The sequence below is a fragment of the Myripristis murdjan genome, chromosome 8, assembly GCF_902150065.1.
Source record: "Myripristis murdjan chromosome 8, fMyrMur1.1, whole genome shotgun sequence".
Lineage (NCBI taxonomy): Eukaryota > Metazoa > Chordata > Actinopteri > Holocentriformes > Holocentridae > Myripristis > Myripristis murdjan.
In genome coordinates, this window is record NC_043987.1 from 22,888,729 (window position 1) to 22,916,496 (window position 27,768).

Below are 27,768 nucleotides of genomic sequence, written 5' to 3' on the forward strand. Positions count from 1 at the left end.
AACAGGAGGCAAGAAGATTTTCACAGCGGTGAGGTAGGACACAAGCTTTTATGGTAAAACAGAGAGCGAGATACCGAGGCTCTCCTTTCTTTTCGAGAAAGAAAGTATGTTCAGTCTGTAGAGGATAACAGACATTTAAATTACAAACACAACTCTTAAGTGCTTAAGTGCACTCATTTATAAACACATCTGTGTAATATATAATATTTAACACCAAAGGGAAACATGCATGGAAAACAAACTGCAAAATACGGCAACCAAATATCCTTAAGTATGTGCTCAGTTTGGGAAAATTTTCTTGCAATACCCCTTTAATTTCCTGCCTTGCTTGCCATCGAAATAAGTGAGATATCTAGATGTGCTCTTTATAAATACTTCTGAAATTTTTAGCTGCAATGTCTTTTATAGTAAGGCAACCTGCACTGAGCCCTTCACCACAGCTGCATCATTTGTCAAGGTTGCCTCTGAAAAGGCAAGTTCAGCGTCACCGTGGCTTCTCTCGGCTCAACCACCGGCCTGTTTATCATTTCACATTCGTTCTGCCGCATGTTCTCCTCGTTCATCTGTGAAACCTCCGTGGAGCCCGCCTCAAATCCAGGAACGGTGTTGGCCACGTGCACCACGTGAACCTTGTTTCTCCCGTTTTTACTGAGGATGCAGCTGAACACCTTCTTGAAGCCTTTGCGGAAGTGCTTGGACACCAGAGCGTACACGATGGGGTTGAGGCAGGAGTTCGCGTAGGCCATGCAGTGAGAGAGGATCCTGAAGGCGTACGTGGTTTGGTTGAATGGAAAGTCTCCGTACAGGTAGCACAAGATCACGACGTGGTACGGCAGCCAGCATATGCAGAACAGCACGGTGACGATGATGATCATTTTGGTGACTTTGCGTTTGGCCCTCTTGGATTCCGACATGCCGTCCAGAGGGTCAACGGCCGTCCACAGGTACTTGATGGTTCTCGTGTAGGAGAGGCTCACGATCAGCACGGGGATAACATAACCGAACATGAAGGTGCACGTGTCCAGCACTTTGCGGTTTTGCTCCTCCCAGCCGGGGATACACACGGTGCTGTTGGCGTAATCAATTAGGTCATAGTAGCTGAGATAAGGACCTGCAAAGACCAGGGAAAGACCCCAGATGATCACCATAGCAACCACTGCGTTACAAGGGGTTCGTAGCTCTCTGGATCGCAGCGGGTAGCGAATGGCCAGATACCTAAAAAAAGAAAAAAAAAAGAAAAGAATAGAAAAGAAAAGACTCTGTCAAAGCCAAAAACTGACATGGAATCCAAATCCTACAAGCCTGTGCACATCATTTACTAACATATCAGTAATTAGTGGACTCTCTCAGGCCCCGTTTACACGACAACAGTTCTGATGAAAACGGAAAACTTATTCCTTTGCGTTTTTAAAAAGTTCCATGTTTATACAATAACGCTGTGAGAATGATCCTCGTACACACGGATCCGCAAAAACAACTGAAAACGCTGTAGTGTGCATGCCAGGCCAGTGGGTGGCGGTGTAACTTTGCAATGTAACACCACAGAGTAGCACCGCACGCTTTGGCAGTGCGGCGTTGTTGTTGTTTTCCTGTTTGCGCATGGCTGAAAACATCATAGTCACTCGCGAAGTGAGGCCGTGTTGTCATCGTTTTCACAAGAATTTCGTATTGCCAGTTTACACAACGGCGGGTAAGTGGCATTATCAAAAAATTCCACTCTGGAACCCGGTTTCAAAAGTTTGCATTTTCAAGCACCTAAAATGCAGTTGTCGTGTAAACATCCCCTCAGTCTGTGTGCATGACAAAAACATCCTGATGGTTTCTCAGAGGCCGCACAAAATAAGATTTAATCAATATAACTGAACTTGAGATTTCCCAAAAGCACAAATCTGTCAGTCCAGCATAAACATACACTGTTTTTTCTGCTTCCCTATGGATAGCGTCATAAAGTGGGACCTTGAAAGGATTTTTCATCCAATTCTTGTAAATGCCACTGTTTGACACTTATTGAAAAAGAATACAAAAAGTGTAAAATGTGTAGTTCAAAAGATACTGTTCATACCAAGTGTCTTCCCTCAGATATGTAAACTTAGCACTAATAGTAGTTTAGCTGAGTCACAGAAATTAAACTTAAATTTTTTATAAACTCAATATTAAAAGCTGCAAACTGATGACAGTGGGAGTTTTAGTAGTATTGCAAGAATTAATAAGTCCACGGATTTCAATCCTCGAGTGGGTAACTGGGAGAAACAGGACAGAAAAAATAGTTATTAGAAAACAAAGTTGCAAAAACAGTAAAATAAATAAAGTTGAAAGAGAAACGAAAGTATAGCACCAGCCTGGCTGCCAGCTACAAACTGCACACTTTGTTCCTTGTGCTAAATTACTAAATGTGCACTGGATGCCCTTTAATGGAGTGACTGGCATTGTTGCTTTGCCGGCTAACGGGCAATTGTTCTGAAAAGATGCATTAGGATGTGAGAAACAGCAGGTTTATGGAGTGTAAGGGCATAGAGATGTTATGTTGTGTCCTATTTGATATGAACATGAGGCTGCTGTGAGACTCGGCCAAGGGTGGGCTGTTTGTTCCTGTGCTGAGAGCTGTTGTTGTGCTGGGGCACATTTACCTTTGGCTGCATCTTCCATTATTTTTTTGAAACAGTAATTAATGCAGCTATGTTTACTGTCCATAAGCGGTCACAGGCCTCTGCACTTTTGATCCGCCTGTGCAAAGAGGTCAAGGTGAGCAGAGGTCGCAGGCTTGAATGGCATACATTTTAATTTGCCATGTTCATAACGCACAACTGAATTAAAGAAATCCCTTTCGATAAATGAATTCAGACAACGAATTTTTAAAGGCATGACTCCAAACTGAATGTGATCATTGGTGTCAGCTTTCAAGTACAATTTCAATTACGGTTTATTTTTTTCTAAAATGCAAATTTATTAAGATTCAGCATCCAGAGACAAATTCCCAGGTAGTCAAATGTCAACCGTGGTCCCGCCCCTCTCTGCTTTAGCCAATCACAAGGCAAGACGTTGGTGGCTGGGCCTTGCTTATTTTCCCAAGCCTTTTTCTCTGCACAAAGTTGCTAATATTGTCATTCTACTTTAACTTTAATGGCCTGGTGAGCTGCTAGCTGCTACCTTAAGCCACTTGCTAGGCAGATAAAACATAAAAAAATGGCTTATTTAAATGATTTATTCCCAAAAATCTATGATGTATCACTTATCCTATTGGTTACGCAGATACAAATACTTAGTTGTACCTGCAAGCTGTAATGCACAGCTTTCCACCTTATTATCTGTGTACAAAGCAGCAAATAATGTACTGAGATATCTATGCAGCCCAGTTCCAGCAGCTAGGTCTCCATTTGTAATTCTTGAAGCAAGAGTGCATAGCAACACTCAGGAATTGAATCTAGGGGATTAGCAAGGGAAAATGCCATGTAGTTTGTGACTGAGTAGGTAAAGAGTGACAGCAAATTGTTTTTATACCCAGCTGGTTTCTATCCAGTCAGAACTATGGGATGCAACATAATTGCATTGATCTTCTCGGTACAAAGTTACTTTCATTAATGGCAGAAATCAACTCCAAGCCGTCGCTTTCATCCCTGCAATCTGGACGTTACCAATTTAAGTTTGTAAATCCCACTACAGTGTGTTGGCACTAATTTCTTTCCACAGTCTTCGATGAAAGCAGCGCAGTAATCTCATGTTTTTGCACTTACTCTCATGTGTTGTTGCTTAAATAATTGCCTCCACCTTGTCATCCTTTGGGGTGTTGGGTTTTACCATGAGCCATAGTCTCAGCGACATTAAATGGCCTCTAAAACTCTCGGGATCCTTGCTTCTTAAGGGCATCCCCGACATATTGTTCATGTGTCCAACCAGATCCCAGATAAAACTCTAAATCTGTGTCCTCCCCAGCCTCATTTACAGCTAAGGACCCTTCAGCGAGCCCTCCACAAACAGTGCTCACAATATATCCGGGAAATGTCTTTTCAAGTCTTTTAAACCCTAGTGAAAAAGGGAAAAAGATACTCAGTGCTGATGAGGGGAACATAATGGCTAGAGTGGTTCACTTCCACAAAAAGGCTGCAGACTTGAACCCACTCGACATACAGGACGAAATGAGGCCTCGGTGGACAGAGAACATATTACTGTGGATGAGCTGAAATGGAGGAAAAACTTATTAGAGATGTACCAGATAGCACAAGCTTGGTCCTGTTGCCTTCAGACACCAAGATCTTTTCATGCCCGTGACACGATGCTTTTGATTTTTATTTTCTCTATCATAGTGTTCTTGCTCATGTTCTCATTTCTGGGAAAACAACTTAGCAAAACAGGATGAGTACAGAGCGGTAAAAATCATTTAAAAAAAAGTTTCTTGTAATCTGTATTCTCTTAATTTGCTGCACCACAGGAGAGCCGTGTGTAAACTGCAGAGGGTCCTTGACCACACAGATTGAGACTGTATTGATTCATCACACTGTTTCAGTAATGGGGTTATACTGCCACAGAGAGGGTCATTTGTTCACAGTGTGATGAAATTATGGAATGATCTTATTGGGTTTTTGGTCAGTGCAGGCATGGCCGGTTATGGATGATGCTGTTTGGTTTGTGTATGCGATGTTGTGCATTTTCGCTCTGCGTCTTGCATTAATGGTTTTTGCCTCAGCATGGGTATTCATACACCTTACTGCTTTTTAATGTAGCCCTCTCAGATAAGCAGACAACACACAACAAAAAAAATAAAAAAAATAATAAATCAACATTCACATATACTGTGTAGGGTGTATGGCACTGATGCATCCATATTATTCAGTTTCCAAATACATAGATAGGGAGATACTTAATTGATCCTGGAGGAAATTTAGGCATTCATTTCAATACATACACACAATATGAAAAATCACTTAGTCCAAATAAGAAATTAGATATTAGAATTAGAATGCACATCATATTTCTAGCCAGTAAAATAACCTGAGCGTGAAACAATGGCCTGAACTCTGTACATTGGCCTGAGACAATTGTTTAGCCTGTAATCCTGAAAAACACATGATGAAGGTGTAATAATAAAAACAGAAAATAAAAAAAAACAAACATAGTCTGGAGAATTAGCCGCACTATATAATTCTAGGAATTCGACAGCCTATAGTTGGCTCTTTATTAGAACAGAAATTTATCTTTTACCCTCTACATTTAGAAGCTGTCAGATAAACCTTTTTATGTTAACTTATGTGCCAGACTTTTTTTTGCCACCGTGCTCATGCGAGGTAATTCTGCAACCCTGGCTTGAGCAATTATAAAGAATCAATTTCACAGTGGACATTATTCTAGCATAAAATCAGAGAATTTATAATCTGCCTCTGGGGTGAGCAGAAAGCTGTGGCAGCATATTATTTCCATGAAAGGAGTGAATGTGTGTGTTGTTCATTCCTGGCTAACTGTGATCTAATTCTTGCTGGAGACACTTGGGTCTCAGCTGTAACTGTAAGAGGATGCTCCTTTGTTGTTGTTGTTGTTGTTGTTTTAAAGGAAGAGGAAATGTATTCCCCTCCCAGGCCAGATGCTCCGGCTCTTTTCCCTACAGGGCAGAATTCACAATATTAGCTTGTCTTGCAAGGTGAAAAATCTATTGAATCCTTCAGAAGGTAAACACAGCCACGGTGTGCTGAGATTGTCTGGCTGCTGAGGGCAACTGCTCGCTGACACTCCGCATCGACTGAGCCGAAGCTGCTCTCTCAGCCACTGTAATGACGGGTTATGGAGGCTATAATTTACAGCAGGAGTAATACAAGAGTTGTCTCATAAAGTATTCAATTACTGATTCAGTTGAAGGGACTTAAATGTCTTTTTTCTAATTCCTTTAATATATACCTCTGGGTTCCAATTAAAGTGCCCTGCAGAACTGTTTTCATCCTCGCTTTCGATGGCAGAATACATTTGTGATGGATTAAATGCACCATAAAAAATTAGTGGGGACTCAAAAGGGAAAAAAAAAAATGAAGAACTGAATACATTAACAGAGGATGCCTGGACTTAAAATGAGGTGAAAGCAGACCTCTGTTTAAAAAAGAAAAGAAAAGCTGCCTTTTTTCCGATTGCCTTCCGATTTTTTAGGCTTGATTTTCATTTAACATTAACCACTGCTATTTTTTAGATCAATACATCATTAGCACATTAAGTCTGAGACGTAAAAGTGATTACTGTTAACAAACAACAGCATCATATCAGTGAGAAGACTAGAAGCTTCTACCGGCATCTATCCTGCGTTTTACATGTTGGATTTGGCTGGTGATCTGCTAGATTACTTTATGGCACCAAGTGAAATTGCTTTACCGCACAACACTGGGAGATGACGCTGTTCTTCCAGTACACACAGGGCTGGAGCTCTCAGTGTTACTCATAATGGCAGCAGGTGGACGGAGAGAACGGCTAATGGTAATGTCACTTCCTGCGTCTTTATCTCCTTCAGCAAAGTGACAGAGGAAACCAGCGCACACCGAGCGACATCGGGGCGGGAGGTGTGTGTGTGTGTGTGTGTGTGTGTGTGTGTGTGTGTTTGGGGGCAAGTCGTGACATCTTTTTGTGTGACAGGAAACAAGGGCTTGATGGGATTGACTACAAATACCACTGGCAGCAGGTGGAAGGAGTCATGCCACATGTGACGCCAGCTGGCATGAGATGGGAGCTACAAATCGCCTCTATCACGGTCACATTTGACACAAAACACAACACACAAAGGTATCATGATTAGTTTGACTGTTAGGTTGATTCAAAATAGCAGAAAAATGTATTGAGATGCAACGGATCCAGCATCTCACAGGATCTGGTCATTTTAGGTGGTTCCACATACAGGAAAAAAAAAAACAAAAACAAAAACACCCTGATCTTATCAGAGGCCGGGGACATTTGGTCGGAAATTTAGTTGGAAATGTGGTTGCTATGGAGTCAGTTAGCACCGACCATGTATGAGACACCTTACACACATCCTGCCTTAAAGTGCAATGGGAGAAACTCATATTTCTGATGTTTGAACACCTGTGTATGACCAGTGTTCGCGTCCTTTGGTCGGCAATACCAGGTAATCATTGCAACCTGAAAAAACAAAGCCATATGAACTTTTACAAATCACAACTCGGAAACTCGGGCAGCACCTGACTGGTAATTATGAGCTCGAGGTGGCGTTCATGTGCTGGTAAATACGGTAAATACGATGTTTTCCGATGATAGAGGAGTTGCTGCGTTTGCTGTTTTCATTTCATTTTAAGTGGGATTTTTACTTACAAAACAAACAAACAAACAAACAAACATAGCTACTTATTTCAGTGACATTTAATCAAATTATGTAATCTCAATAATAACAATAATTTAATCTAATTTAATCATCCAGGATATAGATCAGTTTCTGGGTGGATCTTAACGAGAAGGTAAACTAAAATATGTAATTTTTCATTAAGATGACACTAATGATTGTAAAAAAAAAAAAAAAAAAAAAAAAAGATTATCTAAAGTCATTTGCTGAAGATAAATGAAAAGCTACTTTGACACCTGACTGTGGGTCCAATCAGAGCATAGCCTCATTTTTTATTCCCCCTGCAGCTGCACCTGTTTGTAGTGGTACATGTTAGTTTATTAGTACAACAATTGGAGGCTTGTTTTACCAATCTCACATCACATCAAAAGAGGCGAGAGACCCATAGCTGTTTCAGGGTCATGACAACTGCAGAATATGCAACCTCTAAAACCCCATTTTATCACAGTTAGTGACTTTTAGGAACACTCAAATGTAGGTGCACGATGGAGATAAAACTAATGAATAATACTAATTAAGAAAACCCCCATTTTTAACTGGATTTACCATCACTCTAACTCACATCCGGCTTCCTGCTAGAAAAACTGATTCCAGGGAGGCTGACACCCCTCAACCTGTGTTCTTAACCTGTGGGTCGGGACCCACCAGGGGGTCACGAGAGGATTCTTAGGGGTCGTGAGATAGGGTAGGAGAAAAGAATTATTTCCACTGCTCAAATATACTGTCAAGTCTAGTTTTCTGAAATTTCTCTTTTTTTGTTGTTGTTGTTTTCCTTGTGAAATACTGAGGATTTTTCAGCCTCCAGATCTCCTTTGATAATGAATCTAACAAAAACAACTTGAAAAGGGAAATCATTCTTTCATTGAGCTATTTGCCATTTTGACACAGGGGGTCATGAGTGTAGCAAACATTTCATTTTAAGGGGTCCCAAGCCAAAATGTTAGAGAACCACTGCACCATTGTTTAAAGTAGTGGATGGGGCGTGGATAGCTGGAGCAAATTTTTTTTTTTTTTTTTTTTTTGACTTCCAATGATTCGTCTCTACTCTGCGCACCTGCCCCTTATCTCTGGTAATTCACCTCTTGATCATTATCTTTATTTTGTCTCCTGATGTTGTCTGTCTGTACAAGTCTACATACTGTGCACAGATTTGTTCCTGCACCCAGCTTAGCTAGTTTAACAACTATCACTGCATGAGCAGGCATGACACGACACCTGCTAAATTCACCTCCGCGTGTCTTTTGCAATCATTTAACCACCGTCGATAACTGCTAAGTCCCTATTGATCACTGTGCGGCAAGCAAAGCTGTCATTGTCCCTCACTGGCATTAGGCAGGGATAAGCTTCAGTGTAATCTGGAGAGAAGTGGGTTTCATGTTTTACCTCCGCCATCCTGTCGGTGCATGACCTGTGTGTACCACCAGGGAGTGCGGCTTTCTCAGAGAGAGTGACACTCACGGAGGTAGAGCGTACAAGCCCGTCCACAATGGGAACTTATTGGTTCCACTCAGATAATTCACAAAGAATAATGAGGGTGAGGTTTGAGATTTCTCTGGAGTTCTATAAAAAAAATGCAGGGTTTTGCTGATTTCTGGGATACTGAAAATCATCTGCAGGTGTCAGGGAGCCTTATTTTTTTCTCCATTTGTACTCTGAAAACTCTGCCTCTGCTTGGTTAATACTCAATGCGTCTGCTGGCTAGGTTTGTTAAGGTTAGAGTGGGGTTAGGGTTAGGGTTAGCCAATCAGAGGTAGAGCAGGAGTGGGTCATTGAGTTCAGGTGGGGAAAAAAGGTATTAGCAGGCAGCTGTCAAAATGTGAGAAACTCCCAGACAGGGGGGGCTGTTTCAGCAAAAGCCAAGGTAGCAAATAGCCAAATAGTCGCCAAATGAAGCCAATAAAAGCCCGGGCTGTTAATTGAAGTTTTAAGGTATTTTCTGCATGATTCAGGCTTTGGGCAGCCAGAGCAGAAAAAGCTATTATTCTACTGCAAACTGCTTTAACAGACTTATAGCTCTTGCTCACATTCACAATGCCTAATATTTGCATGCAACGTGTGACCAAGAAAGAGCAGTTTTCCTTGAACAGCCTTTCATCAAAACACAGCAGGACAAAAGGCAAATTTGGAACAAAAAACAGGCGACTTTAGTGTAGCGTCAAACAACTAAGGCCCGACCACAGACTCTGATTTCAGTCTTCAATAACACGTTTAAATAAATTACCAGGAAACACACCTACGATCACGCACATTATTTGGAGGCTACAGGCTGTTGGGCTCTTATCTAACACACAGCTGGTTGATGCCTGTTTTCCCAGAACTCCCAGATGTCTGCTTTAAGTGCTGTGTCCAACTAGATACAGCATCCCTAGTAATGTCTTTAATGAACTGTGGCTTTTTAACTCAACTTTTATGATGTGGTTCGTAATAAAATAAAAAGACACATGCTTTTGGGAGCATGCTAAAAATCTGATATTTGCTGCTCTATTTGATAGTGACAGTAGAGAGAGACAGGAAGCGCAGGGGAGAGAGAGAGAGAGAGAGAGAGAGAGAGAGAGGGGATGACACACAGCGAAGGGCTTGGGCCGGATTTGAACCCAGGCCACCACCACGACCTGCCAACCTACCTGTCGACTGAGACGGCGGCGAGTGTGAAGCTGCTGGCGTACATGGTGAGGTTGATGAAGAAGTGGACCACCTTGCACATGAAGGAGCCAAACACCCAGCCCTCCAGAGAGTAGATTGTGGCTTGGAAAGGCACACAGAAGATGATGAAGAAGAAGTCGGCGACGCTCAGGTTGAGTATGAACAGGTTGGTGGTGTTGTAGCCGACCTGCCCGCTCCGCAGCAGCACAGCCAGCACCAGGCTGTTGCCGATGGTGCCCAGCAGGAAAATGAGGGAGAAGACCACAGATACAATCACACTGGTGGGGTTCAGCTGGTAGCTTTCAGATACATTTGACTGTCCTGCTGATTTGCTGAAATCCTCCATATCAGACATTTTATGAGCCTGAAAGAGAAAAAGAAACAATAAAAAATACATGTAAGGATAATTTGGAAGCAAAATATGGTCCATATTAAAAAGGTTGGACTCTTTAATGATGTCTGAGGGAAATCTTACAGCACAACTGCGGCGGTAGCATGGAGGGGATATTGTGTTGTTCGTGTGTGTGTGTGTGTGTGTGTGTTTATCTGTCTGCAGCTAATCTCACAAACTACAGGGTCTATCAGCCTAATATTTTGTGTGCACAGTTATGCCTGTGTGATAAAGCATTTCCCCTGTTTGTGGTGAAAAACATTACTGGGCTCCCTCTCTTCATTCACTGTCTAGCTCACTCGTTCACTGCTGCTGCTCTCTCTCTCTCTCTTTCTCTCTCTTTCTCTTTTAATTTAATTAAATTCAAAGGCTTGATTAGCTTGAAAGTTACAAGAACAATTTTGCCAAAGCAGCAAAGTACAGTTTGTTCAAATATTTGAGTTGGACACAGTATAAATACATTAAAACACTAAATAAGACATAAAAACATTTCAACCATATTAAGATTGTTAGGTAATTATTAATTAAATATATATACAGTATATCCGTTGTGTGTGTGTGTGTGTGTGTGTGTGTGTGTGTGCTTGCGTGCTGTGTGTCCAGGTCATTCACTGTTCCTCAGGTAGTGGCATGTTGATAAATACTGATATGATATACAAGATATGCCCATTGAGTTATTATGAAGTCTGAAATTACAGATTTGGACTTTTCAAGGTAAGTATTTATTATTTCATTAAATGTTTCACATGCCATGATTTTTTATGTCTTTTTCGAATGCCAGCCGGTGGTCACTGAGCCTGTGCTGCTTTCTGTCTCTGACAGTAGAGAGATATTCATCATCTCTTCAGGGCCAGATCATGATAATCTCATTTTAATCTACTTTGGCTTCTAGTTTCTTATAATTTGTTATACTCTGATTGGTTTTTGGAAAACAGTGTTAGTGTGAGGCTGGTCAGAGTGTGTGTGAGGCTGGTCACAGTGTGTGAGAGAGGGGGCGTTTAGTCTTAGCACCGGCTGACTCAGGGGACTCTACTCGGCTCAGCCCAGTTTGCAGGGCTTTGAAGTGAGGGGTGTCGAGGGGCCTGGATTGAAGGTGATTAAACAAATTGAGTGCTGTCTTTTGAATGTTTATTATCTGCGGGTATCTGCCTCATTCTGCTCTACATGCTTTTGTTGGTGTTTTTCTGTATACATAGAAGATGTGTCTGCAGAATTCTTCTTCTTCTAAGTATTCTGTTGGATGTTTGTGATGACTGAGTGGACCTGAAACCTCACTGCCATACAGTGCAATGGGCTGGATAAAGTTATCAAATATTTTAAGCCAGATTTTAATTGGAATTTGGAAATTATACAATTTTCTATCAATTGTATTTAGAGTTCCTTGAGCTGTTTATTTTAGTGCATTCACTGCCGTGCTGATGCTGTTATGGTTACACCAAAGTAGGTATGACTCATACTGTGTTCAATGGTGTGAACTGGTGTTTGTCCTCCAGACACCTTAGATATTTTTGACATTGATTTTTTTCATATTTACTGAAAGGGTCCAGTTCTGACAGAACTCCCCTACTATAACCAGCTGTAGCTGTAGTCCTTGTTCAGTAGGAGACAAAAGAACAAGGTCATCCGCATATAACAGGCGCTACATCTCTCTCTCTCATCTCAAGCCAGGGCTGACCCGACTGTGGTTTTCCAGATTATTGGCAAAGGCAGAGCTACTAGACTGTGACCAAAACGGTCATGAAGCGCAAGTGCAAATTCATATTTGACGTGGTCCACCTTACCTTAGGCTGTGCATCCAGAAAGCAAGCAAAATGTTTTTATTAGGTAGAATTTTCAGCTTGGGCATGGCATATCAAAACATTTATTCTGTTTTTTTTCTGGCCATGTTTGCATGTAATCTCAAATAATTTATATATATATATATATATATATATATATATATATATATATTTTTTTTTTTTTTTTTTTTATGTACAATTATGACTGTATAATCAAGGACCTGTCATTGTTGTGGTGATCCAAAACCTGTTTTATACTGCAACTGAGTGCTAACTCCCCAGCTGTTTTTTTTTTTTTTTTTTTTTTGGCTCAGCACCAGAGAAGGGGAGATGCACCTGGTGGAGATCTGCACTCTACTGAGTGCACTCTTTTGATTTTGCTTCTTGGTTTTGTTTTACGCAAAAACATATTACTTATTCAGCAATAATTTTGCACACGTGATCAGAGGGGCAGCATTTTATTGTGGGTTTCAGATTAGTTTCATGCAAGAAATGCACTGGACCTTCCAGTGGAACGTAATGCTTGTCAATCCAACTCCATACTCCTGCTGACTCTCTGTAATTAAAATGTAAAGTGAAACCTGACAGTTTCACTAATTTGAAGTATCCATGTTCACTTTGCCTCCTGATCGTCACGATGTCCAAACATAGTTTGCATAACTGGCAATGCAAGCTGTGCCTGCAAGCAAAATAAATAACTGGGATATATACAATATGTGCCAAACATAATGTGTGGGCTATAGGACATGGGTGCAAATAAAAACTGGGGCTTTGCATCTGTGTCACTGATCGTCCTTGTTGTGATGGCAAACACTTCTGAGGCATTAAAATCATCACTGTCATAACAACATCACGAAGAACACTGCCAGCCTCTACCTGCCTCTGTGCTGTTTTTTACATTGTGTAACAGCAAATTGGATTTTCCAGGAAATCTATCACATTTCTCGCCACAAAGGAAAATTGTTCTACAGCAGAAAACAGGAAGACGGTGGTACTCCTCCAACACAAACGGAGGTAAAGCTCTCAGAGTTTGTCACAGTGCAGATGGTGGAAAGATAGAAAGGCTAATGGAAAAGTCACCACTTCCTTTTACTCAGCTTTTTCTCAAAAGCATCTTTAATGCTTATTTGTGCTTGGCAGTTCAGCAAATCCGAGACTAATTATAAGGTGATAAAGTTATTCTGCAATTATTTAACCAATTAAAATTAAGCTGAGCTAAAACTAATTTCATATGTGTCTGTTAATTCTGTAAATCATGCAAAAAGCAGTGGTGAGCTTCCAACATGATCTTCAGGTGATGAGCCTCTTGCTTGATCGGCTCCGCTCATGTTTTAGCAAATTAATTCATCTTTGTGCTTTTGTCACAACAGATTTATGCAAACCAAAAGAATCCCAATTTCTTTTGAAGAACCTTTGCTTTCAGTCCCAAACACAGCATCTGAAGTGACTGTCCACTCAGGCTGTCAAATTTGTCCGTCCCTCTCAAGTGGATCACCTAAAAAATTTCTGGTTTGCAGGTGCAGCAAACCTGAGCTTCACTGCTACACCGAACAACAAACAATAACAGCAGGCACGTCAGAGCAAGCTAGATTACTGACAGGTCATTATTTACCACCCATGTTAGTCTGTTGTTCCTGACTTGAACAAGCTGAAACTACAGATTAACGTCACATGTTCAACAACAGTGTTGCCGTAATAGCTCCCAACTCTTCATTACAGTTTTCAATCTGTCCACCGTTCAAAAGCTAATCAAAACTCTCACGATGAGAGCACTTCAGCGTCTCTTCGCTTGTGCAGCAGATACACTCAATGACTGAAGCCTGAGTGACTGGATATGGCACAATGAAATTGGTACTTTACGTATGTCTAGAATAACAGTTTAAAGAGATTCTGGCAAGATAGGAAAAGGTTTGGCCTGAAATACAGATGGAATATTTTCTCAGAATAGCTGAGCTGAGAACATATTCAAATTCAGTGCAATCATGCTGTCTATTCCCACTCACAAAGGCATGCATTTATCATCACAAATAGTACCATGCCTGTCTCCCGATCAGCTTTTAGCTTTTACTGTAGATTTGTAAAGTGGCATTTACACTGACGTCAACACACAGTCTCCGGCTTTATTACTCTGCCGTGCTTTGACAAAGCTGAGTTTTGCAAAATTGGGACACGAAAGTGGAGTGCCTAAGCTCTTGATGTTGTGGCCAATGAGTCACACTGAAGAGACAAGCGCACACACAGACACACACACACACACACACACACACACACACACACACACCATTGTGTTTCCTTCACCTCAGCGGACATTGAATTGACTTACATTAATTTCCTGGAGACTTATCCTCACCTTAACCCTAACCACTACCTGCCTACCCCTAACCTTAACCCTATAAAGCCTGAACTATGAAAGAATTGGCAGAAAATTCCAATTTTTTGAAATTGAACCCTTTATTTAGTCATATTCAAAAAATATGTTATTACACGACCTTTCTGGTGTATGATATATGATATATACTTGAAGTGCCAATGGTATGGTCCAGGGTGAACAGGGGAAGTGTTCAAAGGTATACAACAGTATTTTGGTCAAGTATTGATTAAACTGAAAATGAAAAACGGAATTGAAAATGTGTATCATATATAATACAAATGGCTTTATAGGGTTAACCTTAATCTACCCCTAAAGTTAACTTACCTTTAAATCAAGTCTTCCCCTTAAAATTAACGATTTTCACTAAGGGGACTTGCTTTTTATTCTCATAAGCGAGGCGAATCCCCTCAACATGACTGTGTAAACAGATGTATGTCCCCAGAACATTAGTAACACCTGGTATATACACACACACACACACACACACACACACACACACACACACACACACACACACACACATACACCCACACACCACAACAGCCCAACGTTTCCATCAATAAAATATTGGTGGAAAGCCTAAGAATACAATACAAGTCAAATACTGCATATAACTGTAATTGCCTGCCTGCAGTTTATGTCTTTTGTTCCCCATGTTGTGAAGAGATGATTGTGTTGTGCTGCGAGTCACGCCGTCGAAACTATTTGTTGTCGAGACCCTGCATGTCTGAATTACACATTTTAGGATCGAATTTTGTAAAGGTGCTTGCCTCAAGAAACAGGGGTCAGTGTCTGAGCCTGATGTTACACAGGATTGCACAGCAGGTGACATGTGTGCAATTGCATGTGCCAAATGACAACATCATTTTACTCAAAATAACATTTTTTACATCATTTGTTAGACTTATAAATCAAAAGACACACTGTAGACATGACAGCTCAGTCGGGTTTCTTCCCAGTAATGACACACTCGGTATTTGGGGTACAGTGTTTACTTGGGGTTTCAAGTGCATATCTCAAATTAAGAGGATGGTAGATCGTAGGGTCAACTTTCATTATGCAGCCTGGGAGTGCAAAAGGTAATGATGGACAGCTGAAATCAGGTGGAGTATGTGATTATTTTTTAGTGAAGTGATAGAGATATTCTTTAATTAATGAAAATCGTTGTCATATCAATTTCAGCCACTAGGGCGAGCTGCATTGTGCTGTCAGAGCGTGTGAAGCTGTGCCACAGGGGAGAAGTTGACATATAAAACCACGGTTTTCACACCGAGGCTTTCTTTGTGGTAAACACCACAGAGCACATCCGTTTTTGTTGCGCTTGCAGTTTCCAGTCATTAAAATTTAAACAACACAACCCACACGAGTGATTATGCCAAGCAAACCGAGGAGGCACAAGCTGTAGTCACTGCAGCTTCCAAAAGTGAAAAGAATCAACAAAGATGCATTTTCCTGAAGGTCACACTGTGGCAGGAAAGCAGCTCACTTTCTGTTCTCTCAGCTCAGCTCCAAATGCAAGACTGGAGGCTGATAATGAAGCTTCCTAGATAAATAAACAACCTTACATTTTTGATGTGGAAGACATACAGTATTACTAATTCATGCCTACATCAAGAGCATTAGAAATGTGATAAGTCATTGAGCTGGCATTATATTCTATACAAGGCTATTTATAGAATGACGTGCTATAGACACACTAGATTTTTATTATTATTATTATTATTATTTTGGTTGTTGCCAAACCACAACTGTTTTCTTTACCTTTTTTTTTTTTTTTTTTTTTGAAACAAGCAATATCTTAAGAAGCTAAGATTAAAAAGCAGAAATTTGGGTATATAAATACTTTAAACATTATTATAAGTAATACCCAGGCTTTTATAATTCCATTTATCAAATCTCAATAACCAAGCAGCTAAAATGTTATTATTCAACATTATTAAATTTTCAGCAGCCCTCAAGTAATAAAGTCTCTCCTGCTGCCACTCAGTCCTTAAATTGACCTGAAAAAAAATTGCAGAGAACAGATCAGTGCCTTCAGCAAATGACAGTTTCAAGCTGAGTGGATTGAGACTTGACCATGTGCACATTAACCCTCTGAGACGGCGGCAGTTTGGTGATGCAGCAGAGGAACACCAGCAGCTCTGTGGCCGTGCCTGATTTCAGCAGTCTGTTTAATGGAGTGTCTGGGCTCCTCTTTCTTTGAGCGGGCTCACTGGGGAATACCATCCACTGTAGAGATATAAATTTCACACTGCAGTGGAGCATCAGGAGAAAAGACTGTAGCCAACATGAAACATGTGCGGGGGTCTCGGAGGGATCACCGAGAACACACACTGACTGACAGGAGCTGGCGAGCTAATCCTGCAGCGTTAGGGAGCTGGCAGGTGATGGAATTTGCAGAATTTGGCTGAACTCAGTGTGACGGATGCAGAGGTATAATTAGGATTTATGGAGAGAGGGGTACAATCAATGAGTAATGAAAACTACAGTGTCAGAGAGGAGCTGGGTGAGGGAGATACAGCACAGCCCGCACCAGATAGATGGGATTTTCCTGTCAGTAAATCTTGATTGAGACTTGAGTGACTTTAAGATAAAAAAAAAAAAAAAACATAACTAGATATTAAATAGGGCAACATATTACCTCCCCATTTTAGCATTACTGTCAAATAGCAGCACATTTACAGCACTGACTTGCATGATGATGAATCTTCCACTGTTTTTAACAACCAAACTTCAGATATCAGCAGAGAAACCTGTGACACCATCATTTTCTCTTTCATCTTTTTTATCCTTTTACCCAAGCTGTTGCTATGCACATAATGATTACAAAGAAAACTCAGAGGATGGGCTCAGAAATTTGCATTACATTGCTTCACGTATTTGTATTCACACATAACACAAACAGCAGGCAGATAAGGCAGATAAAACAAACCATACCTTGTTACTGGTGGACGGTGCCCAGTGTTTCAGTGCTCTGCTCAGGTTAGCAGCGATGCTCCCGGTGAAAAATCTGTGTTGAGATGCTCATAGTCTTTACTCTGCAGCCTCTGTGATCCCAGTGTGCAGCGATATCTGCCTGTGTTGCTGGAATCTTACTCCCCCCCCTCCTCCTCCTCTTCTTCCCCTCACCCTCCCTATCCTCCACACACCCACCTCCCCCCCACCCAGTCCCCCTCCTCACGGCTCCTCCTCCACATTCACTTTAATGTTCACACTTCACTGCAGAAAATGATTGCACACTGAAGGTATGGGGAGATACTGCAGCGCTTGACAATACACCTCTCAATCAGTACATAGGTCTAATTAGGAGGTTCACTGACAGATGACCTTTAAACAATACTGATCACTTGTTTAACACACATACACAAACAAGCACACACACACACACCAAATCAGCATGCCATAACCTGAGCCAGTGACACCTGCATTAAACACGACATGTTGTATGGTGCTCACCACTGTCAACAAGAGAGCATGATTCAGTTTAGATAACAAGCTTAAAAAAATAAATATTATAAGTGTCCACACTGTGATAGCTTTTATGTGTGAGGAATCTCAGCATTAGGTTTTCAAATTTAAAACAAGTGAGTGATGTCACATGGTTTAACTGGGAACACCGATATTTAAAGGGGCATACGGTTGAATTTCACTGGCTGTAAACTGTTACTGAGTTGATAACAGTTTAAATACAACAGGCACAGACCTGGCGTGACACGCCTGCTGCAGGAGACCGCGTCTATTATAATCCACTGAGGCTGCTACACTCTGCTGAGCTCTATTTTTGAGTGGCTGGTTTATTTATTTTTTTTTCTTCATGCAACTACACAGGTAAAAACTATATAGATGTGTAAAAAAAAAAAAAAGAGAGTACAATGGATTTAAAAAATGATTAAAATACACTCAGTGTCCACTTTATCAGCTCCACCTGTACAATCTAATGCAGCTCAATGCAGCAGTTCTGCCATCGAGTCCACCTTTTAAGAAAGTTTCTAATGTTCAGTTTTTTTGTTGACATTGTGGAGAATGTATCAGTTTAATTCTGTTTATTATTGAGGTTGTACTTTGCAAAGGTCTTGCACTGGACTACATTATATTGAGAAGTGTTTTGACTTTTTTTGTCCTGCCTATTTATATACAATGAGGGGGACAGAATAGTGGAAAGCTCTCAATAAAATGCAGTCTAGTACAACAGCAGCAGTAACTATGAGCTCAATGCCAAACATAGAATTGAATGAACACCAATATTACTGTGACAAAAAGAAAACCTGAGCATTATAGGCATCAGAAAAGTAAAGTTTATGGCAGAGCGGTTGTGCTAGATTGTACAGATGGACCTAATAAAGTGGCCACTGAGTGTATCTGTAGTAGTTAATATAGTGTACATGTAGACAGGTTTTATGTTAGTTAACAGTTTAATTGGAAAATGCTTTAACTTACCCATTTTCCAAAGTAACCTACTAGAAATCTCTTCAGACAACATAGCTGGCACACAACCACACATAAAACAGACACAGCTGGTGAGGCAGGTAAAGAAAAAAAGAAAAACACAATGCATGGCCATTAGAATACTTCTAAGAATTACATTGATGTATCATCACTTCATTGATTGGGAGGGGAGTAGCTTATGTATCTATGGCAACTGTTCGATGAGAAAGTATAAATCAGTCTTTAGCTACCTAAGCACCTCCTGACTTAGCCACTTCAGGGTAAAACCTCTGAATGCCGAATGTTATTGCTGCATTCAGGGGAAGTGGGAAATCAGAATTTCCCTCTCATGATACGTCTTGCACTCATGGTGTGAACCAACGCAGGAAAAATTGAAGCCTTTATCTTACTTCAGTGCCTCCTTGCCAGCATCATTTTATTTCCCTGATTAGTGCTAATGTCTATGCTGGGATGGCCAATCAAATTTTGGTGCCACCTGTGGCCACTCCGTTAGTGTAGTTCAACATCTCCAACATGCTACTGTAGGAAATAATTGGATGCAATGTCACAGCCTCCAGTCTGTCATATCTCTGCCCCATCCTATTCCAAACACGAGCTCCAGCACGTTTTTGACGCAGCTGAGCCTGTCACCTGCCGCTGCGTTCAGCCGCCTTGCATTCAGACACTGCATGGCACCAGGTCAAAGAACAAGGCAGGAAGCAGTATCCTGTCCATCCTGGAGCAGAACAGCATTCAGGTGTGAGATGGGTCCAAGACCAAGACCACCTATTATCTTCATCATTTTCTTCCTGAACGCGGCTGGCTTACTCAACCTCTCTCCTCAAGCTTCCTCCTCCTCGTACAGAAGGACTGTCTGTAAATTTTACCACTGCCTCTATGCTATTTATTATTATCCAATAGGTTAATGCATTTTTTTTTTACTTCTATAATGTCTGCACAGCCTTGTGTAATACAGGCCATAGCATTTCACACACACAAATATAGGTCATTCAAAGCTGCCAGTTTATTTAATGTCTTATTATGCTCACTATATGTTAGTGTATCATATTGTGTTCAGTAATTAAATTGTCTCTGGTTCCCAGGTGGTCAAATTTAAAAAAAGCAATCCTCTTGATAAGATAATGGTTGCAGCTCTGTGTGCTGGACCACCCTTATTTAAAATCAAAGGTGAGAAATATTGCCCGAATGGAAACAACATTAGAGTTAGGACAGTGATGGATTTCGTCTCCAGTGTGAGGCAAATTAACATTCGGAAATACCTCCAGGCTTGTTTCATGTGAGCGTTTCCATAGCAACCAAAGACGGATCACTTTCAAGGGACGGCGGAAACACTGGACTGATTTCAGCAGTGCACACGTTGAGTTCCATGACATTTTACAAAGTAATCTACACTGAAACGCAGGAGGTGAATTACTGAAAGTCACCTTTAGGCCATCCAGTATTAAGTAGAATATTTTTTCACGCAACTTAAAGCCTAAAGATCTCCCATTTAAAATTACATTTGCAGACGGAGGTTCAAGAATAGTCCCTCTTTTTGTGATCGCAGCCATATCGGCATGCTGAAATCCTCCACTGTGCCGTCAGCAACAGGCAAATGGTGAGTATCCAAAAGGAACATCACATATGCCACTAAATGAAATTGATTCGACCAGACTCCTTTGATAAAAATGTGGCGTTCAAGCATGCAACAAGACCTGTCAGCGGCTTGCTCTTGTTTACAGTTCTCACATGGCTGAATGAGACCTCAACAATTTAAAAAGTGTGACAAGACGGTTGCCTTTCAGCGCTTCCATTTGATAAAGGCTTTATCCATTATGACTGATGTGAATTCACCGTCATTAGAAATGCTATTAAGAAATCATGTGATATCTGCGTTGTGACAAATACTTTCACAACCATCTCCTTGATCATCTCGTGACATTTTTTCATTTCTGATGCGAGCCAAGGATGTGGAGCCACTGTGCCCATGGTCCGGCTGAGCAACAGCTGTGATTACCACAGGCAATTAAATTTCCCCTTCAACAGCTTGTGTGACAGAAATACCAATGGAATCATTATCTGAGAGGTTCGGCTTCTTAGAAAAAAATTGCATCTTATCAACTCAATTACTCTGAACAAGCCTGTTTTATTAGGGTCTTGTGCGATGATATAAATTTAAAAAAAAAAAATGTTTTGTACTGACAGAAGCCGACACAAAGTCTTCACAGTATCTGTATCGCAGGAGCCACTTGTGCTTGAGGGCGTAGTGTATATATGCTTCCTGCTGGCCAGTTTTATTGAATCCTATTGATTGCGGATGATGAATCATGCCAGTAGCCCCGGAGGAAATAAAGATTCTGTGTAAGGTGAAGTGCTAAGCTCACATTCTCACCTTCCCATTACATTTGCTGGAGCGCTATTGTGCACAGGCCCTCAAAGGAGCAGGGAGAAACACTCTGAAAGGGCAGCACTTACTCCGGCCCGGCGGTTCATATCAGGGCAGAAGTAACACATTGGGTTAGGACGTGTTCACACACACACGGCCTTTTCTTCTCTTCTCAGCTGCCATCGCCTTTCTGTGGCAAGAGCAGAGAACGGTGGATGGCATTAGCTGTGGTTACTTGGACAATATTTCTTCACCCTAATTGAAATCACTCTGATTAGATATTCCAGCTTAACTGTTTACATGTCCCAAAGTGTCAGAATCAAGCTTTTTTTTGACATGGGTAAAGTGGTTCTGCCTGCTGGGGAGCATCTCATCTGACAGATATAAATATAATTTAGGCTAAGTCATGTTCTCCAGTGGTCGCTCTCCCATCAGGTCATCTGTAAGACTGTAAAAATGAAAACTGGCTGGGTCGGAGACACTTTTGCCATTTTGATGTTTAGCCTTGTAATAGGCAGCCCTCAAACTTTTCCCACGGTTTTTGATTTGGTCGATAAATAGATTGTTTTGAGCCTTTCGCCCATGGAGACATTCAGTGATCCTTTACAGATTTAATTATACAGCAAAAAAAAGTTGAATCAGCCACAGACAAGTTGTGTTTTGCTATCTTTCTGCCTTCTTTCTGTCCCTTCTGGAAACTCGTCCCCTCACCTAATGTTACCTCAACATGGGTCAGCCATGCTCAGAAAGAATATATTTATTCCAACCAGAGAGAAATGACTAGATTATGTGTTTATGTGGTTATTAGGCAGTATTATTTTCCTATTGAAGGGATTATCAAAGGTTTACACCACCCCTTTCAACCCCATTGCTAATTCTATGTGATCAGGCCAGTCTCCTCTGATTGAAGTGGTTACACAAGACATTTTTATTCTGATTGGGCTGTTATTCTGTTTAGTGTAATATTAGGGGCCAGCTATTGACCAGTGCTAGCTGAAATGTGTTACAGATGAATATGTTAGAGTTAACTTTATGTGGTAACCTTCCTAACACATTTGTTGTCCAATTCAAAAAATCAAGTGCTTAAAAAAAAAAAAAAAGCTGGCCTGATTCTTTTGTTGGCACGAAAACAAATAAAACCATAATCCACAACAGCTGCTCTGCTTTTGAAACATAACTAATCTCCACTTACGTCGGCTTGTGTCTGAAGCGCAGAGGATTTTCTCGTTGGGACCTGACTTCCAAAACCACCCGGCTAACCAGCGGCAACTTAACAATTCACTTTTACATGGTAGTAATGTTGTAGTGTAACAGGTTATGTTTGAAAGTAGCATACCTTCTTATTGTGATTGTTTGGCTGTTAAAAAAAAAAAAAAAAAAAAAAGCCATTGACATCATTGGCCCTTTTCTGAGAAGTTGAACGGGTTTCCACTTGAAAAACTGGACCACTGGAAACTATCTTTCCCATAGTTTCTGTCTCTTTTGAGTGTGAACGGTCTACTAAAGCACAAAGACCACAAAAATCATCTGTAACAGGGAACTCCCCTATAAAATGCTTGTAAGACGACGGCACTTCCTCAGTAGGAGCCTTTTGCTTTTAATAATCCGTTTCAAACAAAACCAGTGTCATGTATGTACTTTTGCAAGGGAGAAAACAGTGTATCTGTTAAAAAAAAAAAAAAAAAAAATGTATTTCTGATCTCTTACCACAGTTAACAAGTAATTCAATCTAGAGTAGCTTCCTTCCCTTTCTGTTTTCTGGCATCAAAGTGCCAAAAATGTCTTTGTATACACAATATTCACAACTCAGTGATGATATTTCTGTGTTATGCGACTTGGTTTACAAAACAGCTTTTTTTCCTGTGTTCAGTAATTGAAATTTCCAGCCTCATGCAGAGCTTGCATCGCACACACATCAACTTTCTCAAAATGTTGATCTTGCCTCATCAGAGGATTCTTCACAGACGCACAATAACACCTGATAACCAGATACCTCAGGAAATACTTAATCATCACATTGCATATTATCATCATGGGTCAGTGTCTGGCCTCACTCACATGTATCATTATCCCCTGGTTGTCATGGAAACCCATGCAAATGAGTCTGTACTGTATGATGGGGAAGGCAGATCTAGTTTGCGGTGTGCATCCACTAGGGTTTTTTGTTGTTTGTTTGGTTGTGTTTATTTTGTTTTGTTGTTTTTTTTCCCCTCCCTAGCATGCTAGTTTCTTATTTTGTCCATTATTAGGAAAATATGAGGGTCTGCCGGCAGCTTCCTCCAGGAGAGCCTCTGCACCGGGTGTCTATTTTAGATCGCTTTGTGTTTTCATGCAGCATCAAAGAGCGCTTCAACTTGACAATACTTTAACTCTTCAGACTGCCACATGTCATCCATGTCACTTTTTGCAAACTGAAAAATCACAGTGTAAAGGCGCAGGATGATATTGCTTGCCCGCCTCCTGACTGAGCTGTGACAACAGGAGCATCACCTCTATCAGCCTGATCCAGGTGCAGCAATGGCCATTAGGATTACAGGTCAGATCCTGTTACACAAAGCCCATCACACTGTGCTCTTGTCGCCTCTCTGAAACAGAGCACTGATTTCTAACACTTCCCAATTCCCCTACAAGCAATTTATTTCCATTAATTATTCACACAGCGTTGTATTTGGCTCGATACTCCAGTCCCCCTTTGTGTGATATTCACCTGTTTTAATCACTTGCTCATTCTACACAGAGATCTCACAGCAATCGCCCTAAAACAGAGAACAGAGTTGAAAGGAAATCACATTAGACCCAGACTTGATTGGATGCATTCACACAAATGATTATGTGGATTCAACACTGGCGTCCAAAAAGGCCCTAATCAGAAACCAGGCAAGCAGTAGTTTGCAGCGTTCAAGCATGCAGTGAAGACGTTGTCTCTTGCAAACATGAATGAGTTTGTTTTGCTCCCAATTTGTAATGTCACACTGATGCTTCCATGAGCAGTAGTAACAGTTCTGCAGAGAATACCCTTCAGACAAAACCCGCCCATCCACTGACGCAAAGGATTGGTAGGCAGCAGAGGTGTTCATTAACCTTGATGTTATTAAACTGGATACGTTCCAATAAAGAAAAAAATCATTAAAACAACAAATGGAAAGCACTCTCTTTAAACTATTGTCTCTACATAAGAGATAAAAAATAAATGACCAAGCCAAAGAATTCCTTTAGGAAATTCTCATCAGTAAACACACATTCAGTCTTATGAATGCTATGAAGGGTTCCTATACATCCTCATTCATTTTTTATGTAAACCTTCACAATGTCAGGCTCCCATTTGTTTCAGTGGTGCAGCTACAGGCAAGCTGTGTAACATTACGGAGCCTCTTTCCATGGCTTATGCACATGAATCAACAGCATCGTGCTCTCTGAAATTCATATTCCCATCAAGTGTTGTCCACATTGTTATTATTATGTCCATTCTGTAGCTGTGACAATTTTCTGTGTTATTCTGTGCCACGTTCAGCAGGAAGGATGATAGCACGCTGACCATCTCCGTCATCATCATCATCTGCATCATTGTGCATCATGAAATATGGAGAATAAAAAGGACTGATGTGTGATCAGTGAAAACACTGATGTCGCTGTAGACGTTCCTCTAACTCAATCGAATGAATGCCTGATCCATCTGAATGGCTAAGTTGTAGCTTCTGTGCATCAGAGATGTGTCCTCTGCTTTTTTCAGGCGCTGACAGCCACTCAGAGCCTGAAAATATATCTAGGCCTCAGCCAAGTGAAGGCAACGTGTTCTGACACTGACTGAAGTCCTCCTTTGGATGCAGACAGCAAAATACGTGGTGAGAAAAAAAAAAAAAGATCCACATCTATAAATCAAAAACATTCGCTTCACAGCCTGAATCATTCCACATTTTGGAAACCACAGGCTTGGGTGGAGAAGCAGCAGTGTCTGTCCCGCTTGCACCATTTTCCCTTTGCATGTTGATTTATCTTGTTCGTACTAACCAAGTTTATGTTGTGTTTTATGATAGTATGCATAAAGGATTTATCTAACTAATGGAGTGAAATTTTGAAAGACAATGTGATTTTGATGCACTTGTGTGAAAATATACACCAAATTTTAACTAAATGCTGTTTCATCCAACATGTCTCTAAAAATAAGTGCACCATTTCCTGTAGATTAACTAAAGAGTATATCCAGTGTGCTTATGCCTTATTGCTGTTTGAAACCTATGAGGTTTCATCCATATAACACAAGTTTCTTTCATCTATTGCAGCATGCAGACTGTGTGCAGCCCCACGGTGAATTCATGGCAACAAGTTCTTGCAGAATACACAAAGAAGACTGTGGGAGCTGCGGCTCATAATTAAAGCATTTTTCTTTTCTTTTCTTTTCTTTTTTTTTTTTTTGTTTCACAGTAACAAAACATTAACTTGCTTTTATTAATTAGAAATGGCACAGCAAGGAACAGACATTAATTGTAGAATTGTAGAAAATGATCCTCTCAACTGCTCCAGACCGTGATAAATTTTGTGGCGCGCAGAGGAACACTTCACCCCTGGCTGAGTCTGACTCACCTGAATTTGCATCCTGTCGACCGAGGTGCAGCGAAGAAACAAACTTCTTTCTGGAGCAGCTCTCCACGGTGTCCTTGCAGCTGCTGTAGTATTGGGGAACACCTCACGTTTGGGAGTTTGGTAAAGTAAGACACAGAGATAATAGCGGAAGGTCACCTGCTGATTAAATAGTTCTCATGTGCCTCTGCAAACTGCAAATAAAAGCATCGCTGACACCGTAGAGGGCAATGAAGGAAATTAAAAACACTCAGAAATGAAGGACATTCAACTAAACTAATTAGTGCTTAGCAAATATTGGCATCCTGCCAGCATTTGGTGAAAAAAGGGAAAGGTGTGTATGTGTGCTATGAAAAATGTCTTTCACAGAGGTGTGTATGAACTACAAGACGTAATGTTCAGTGTAAGTGTGTACATATCACACACTTCCATTATGTTTTTAAATTAAAACCCAACAAAAGTGAATGTGAAACTTTGTGAAATGTAACCAAATACTGCGACCTTGATTGCAGATGGAGAGATTGTAAACAAACTATTAGCAAGTTTGTCATTAATTGTAGCGTACTGTAATTGTGTTAATTCTCTGTTGCAGTGACACTGGGGATGGTTGTTTAAATGATAAGTTTGTGCATTGAATATTATGATATGTAGGTGTTCAGTGTTTACTTTTGTGGCATGTCAGTTGTTTGTCAGTACTTTTTTTTAAAGATATTCAACTAAACAGGTCACTTTTACTGAAGTCAAGGTCATTTCGTTGTGCCCTATTTCCCCATACCAACTTCCCACTAGAGCTTTGAGTGAGCTTTTACAAAGCACTTTGCTGTGGCCATCAGCCGGCTTTCTACTTACACACCACTTATCTTTTTCAATTATGATTCTTTTTACAGAGAGAGAAAAAAAACTAATGACACTCTACTGGAGCTTTTTCACTTAAACTGTTTCAGTTTCCTCTCACCGTGTGTGTCAAGCATGCTTACAACATGCACGTCGCACCTATAGCTAGATGTATATCTGCTGAGCTGTAAGTGAGGCACAGGATCCAATTTTGTCTATGACTGAATTAATTTTTCTGCAGAGCGCTTGTCAAGTTTTCAACGACAACAGCACCTAAATATATAAATGATACAATTATATACAATTTTAGCTTCCTGGTCTGCATCTTGTAGCATTTCAAGTAGAAGGAGCGAGGGCAGTAAATGTTTGAGGTGTGCTAAATGGTGAAATTTAAATTCCCATGTAACTAAATATCAAATAGTGTTGCCTTACCATTATCACCACAGCTATGTCAAATGGGAAATTACCAAATCATAATGATGTATCTCACTTTACCTCAATATGTAAAAATATTATTCTTATTGTTATTATTTAAAATTTTTCACAAGTAGGCATTGGTTTGTTTTAAGGGGCCACAAGCCAAAAAGGCTGAGAGCCACTGATGTAGCAGTAGCTGACAGATGCTCAGTGGTCTTGGACGTGGCACTGGACAGTGTAAGAGGTGCAGCAGGGGGTCCCAAATGGAAGCACTCGCCATTCATAAACATCGGGGGTCACTCAAGCTGTCCATCCCTCCAGAGAGAGTGAAGCAAAGGCCGATCTTCAGGCAGAGGGTGGATGGAACATGGCTGTCGCTGTTTATGGCCACTGCATAGCTGCCAGGATTCAGTGAAACTGCTCACGTCCTCTGGACTTCAAATCAGACTCTTCCAGCTTGGGGATCTCTTGTGTCAGCTCGACCTAGGCCCACACAGTAAAAAATGGGGTGTCAATATATCAGTGTAAACCTATTTTAACCTAGATAGAGTATTTACAACTATATGGAGAGTAAACCAACTCCAAGAGTATAGTTAAAAGTCAGTGTAAAATCCTGCAGACCTG

General features: G+C 40.8%; 1 protein-coding gene and 1 long non-coding RNA gene across 2 annotated transcripts; one reads left to right on the forward strand and one right to left on the reverse strand.

Annotated features, from left to right (window-relative positions):
• Positions 1–222: 222 nt before the first annotated feature.
• On the reverse strand, positions 223–17,468 carry galr2b (galanin receptor 2b). Its single transcript, XM_030058524.1, has 3 exons — positions 17,442–17,468; positions 9,946–10,328; positions 223–1,215 (listed from the first exon to the last, which is right to left on the reverse strand). The coding sequence occupies exons 2-3, from the start codon at positions 10,317–10,319 to the stop codon at positions 453–455; spliced, it is 1,137 nt and encodes a 378-aa protein (XP_029914384.1). The 5' UTR covers positions 10,320–10,328; positions 17,442–17,468; the 3' UTR covers positions 223–452.
• Positions 17,469–20,259: 2,791 nt separating this feature from the next.
• LOC115364185 (uncharacterized) lies at positions 20,260–26,578 on the forward strand. Its single transcript, XR_003928646.1, has 4 exons — positions 20,260–20,355; positions 20,458–20,547; positions 25,046–25,157; positions 25,596–26,578. It is a non-coding gene; the product is annotated as an uncharacterized LOC115364185 (long non-coding RNA).
• The last annotated feature ends 1,190 nt before the right edge of the window (positions 26,579–27,768 follow it).